The sequence below is a fragment of the Piliocolobus tephrosceles genome, unplaced genomic scaffold (genome assembly GCF_002776525.5).
Source record: "Piliocolobus tephrosceles isolate RC106 unplaced genomic scaffold, ASM277652v3 unscaffolded_26973, whole genome shotgun sequence".
Lineage (NCBI taxonomy): Eukaryota > Metazoa > Chordata > Mammalia > Primates > Cercopithecidae > Piliocolobus > Piliocolobus tephrosceles.
Window position 1 is genome coordinate 1 of NW_022309835.1, and position 2,217 is coordinate 2,217.

The 2,217-nt window shown below is 61.1% G+C and overlaps 1 protein-coding gene across 1 annotated transcript in view; it reads left to right on the forward strand.

The window, feature by feature from the left end:
- Positions 1 to 150: 150 nt before the first annotated feature.
- Positions 151 to 2,217, forward strand: part of PRTN3 (proteinase 3) — a 4,900-nt gene continuing 2,833 nt past the window's right edge. The window contains exons 1-2 of the mRNA XM_023201455.2: positions 151 to 413; positions 690 to 831. Of these exons, the coding sequence (XP_023057223.2) occupies positions 310 to 413; positions 690 to 831 (246 nt within the window). The 5' untranslated portion in view covers positions 151 to 309. The remainder of the gene's footprint in view (positions 414 to 689; positions 832 to 2,217) is intronic.

Genomic DNA, 2,217 nt, shown 5'->3' on the forward strand with positions numbered 1-2,217 from the left:
GACAGGCTTGAGCCACCGCGCCCGGCTGCCTGGTCTGTGTCTTAAAAGCCTTCCTGACCCTCAGGACTGAAAACAGCCACCTGTTTTTTTTGCGCCTTTGCAATAACCCCCGACCTGGGCTCTGAGTCCTCCCCACCAGCCGGCAGGCGCCGAGGGGGTTGCAGGCGGGGAGACCCCCGGGCCTGCTCTGCCATCCCCGCTTCCCCTGCAGCCTGGGGGCTCCCTGACGCCTGGACTCTCCCCGCAGGGGCTGCCCGGGCTGCGGAGATCGTGGGCGGGCGCGAGGCGCAGCCACACTCCCGGCCCTACATGGCCTCGCTGCAGATACAGAGGGACCTGGGCAGCCACTTCTGCGGGGGCACCTTGGTCCACCCCAGCTTCGTGCTGACGGCCGCGCACTGCCTGCAGGACATGTGAGTGTCCCCTCCGCAGCCCCGTCCGTCCGCCCCGGCCTCTTCCTGCAGCCCTGGCCGGGCCGCGCTCTCTCTGCCCGGGGAGGACCCGGCTAAGGCCCCTCGCGGGTGGGCAGTTGTGGGAGGGGGCAGAGCCGGGGCAGCGCTGTGGGGGTCCCCGGGGACAGGGTCGCCGAGGGAGGGGGTCTGTGGCTGCTCCGCCGGCCTCGGGAAGGGCCCGGTGCGGGGCGCAGCGCGTGTCCAGGGCGCGCAGGAGTGACCGCTCCGCCCCCGCAGCCCGCACCGCCTGGTGAACGTGGTGCTCGGAGCCCACAACGTGCGCACTCAGGAGCCCAGCCAGCAGCACTTCTCGGTGGCGCAGGTGTTTCAGAACAACTACGACGCTGAGAACAAACTCAACGACGTTCTCCTCATCCAGGTGCCTGGGCAGGGCCGCGAGGGAGGGCTCCGGGACCCCCATTCCTTCAGCAAGCATTCACTGAGCACCCACTGCATACTGGGCCACGACCCAGGCCGCTGAAGCCTGGGTCCGGTGGCACTGGGGGGCGAGACCGCTCTGTGGACACCAGGCCCCTCCTCCTCCCCACCTCTCCCCTGGCTGTGCCTGTGCCCGGTGTGCTGTTTCCCCAGAAACCCAGGTACCCTTGCCTCCTCTGGCACCTCCCCTGACCCCACTTGAAGTGGCAAGGACAGCCACAGCCCTCCCCCATTCACTGTTCTCCACTGAACCGCGTGCTCCTCTCAGTCACCCGGCCCTCCTGGCCTCCTCTCACCCCAAAAGACCATCTCGCCAGGGCAGAGGATGTTTGTTTGTGTTGTTCACTATGGGACTCATATGGCTTAGAACAGGACTGGGCATACAGGTGGTGCTCAGTAAGTGCTTGGGGCTGGGCACTGTGGCTCATGCCTGTCATCCCAGTACTTTGGGAGGCTGGGATGGGAGGATCACTTGAGGCCAGGAGTTTGAGAGCAGCCTGACCAACCTAGTCAGACCCCATCTCTATGAAAGACTTTTTTTTTTTTGAGACAGAGTCTCACTCTGTCACCCAGGCTGGAGTGCAACGGCGCCGTCTCGGCTCACAGCAACCTCCGCCTCCCAGGTTCAAGCAATTCTCGTGCCTCAGTTTCCTGAGTAGCTGGGATTACAGGCATGCACCACCACGCTTGGCTAATTTTTGTATTTTTAGTAGAGACAGTGTTTTGCCATGTTGGCCAGGCTGGTCTCGAACTCCTGACCTCAAGTGATCTGCCCTCCTCAGCCTCCCAAAGTGCTGGGATTGTAGGTGGGAGCCACCACGCCTGGACTACAAAAGAAAAATTTTAAAATCAACCAGTCATGGTAGCATGCACCCAGCTACTCATGAGCTGAGATGGGAGGATCACTTGAGCCCAGGAGGTTGAGGCTGCAGTGAGCTGTGATCACGCCACCACACTCCAGCCTGGGCGACAGAGCAAGACCCCATCTCACAAAAAAAAAGTGCTTTGAAGATGAATGAATGAGCCGGGCGCGGTGGCTCATGCCTGTAATCCCAGCACTTTGGGAGACCAAGCCGGGCAGATCACCTGAGGTTGAGTTTGAGACCAGCCTGATCAACAAGATGGGGTTTAGGAAACCCCATCTCTCCTAAAAATACAAAAATTAGCTGGGCGTGGTGGCACATGCCTGTAATCCCAGCTACTTGGGAGGCTGAGGCAGGAGGACTGCTTGAACCCAGGAGTCAGGGATTGCTGTGAGCCGAGATTGTGCCATTGCACTGTAGCCTGGGCAACGAGAGTGAAACTCCATCTCAAAAAAAAAAAAAAA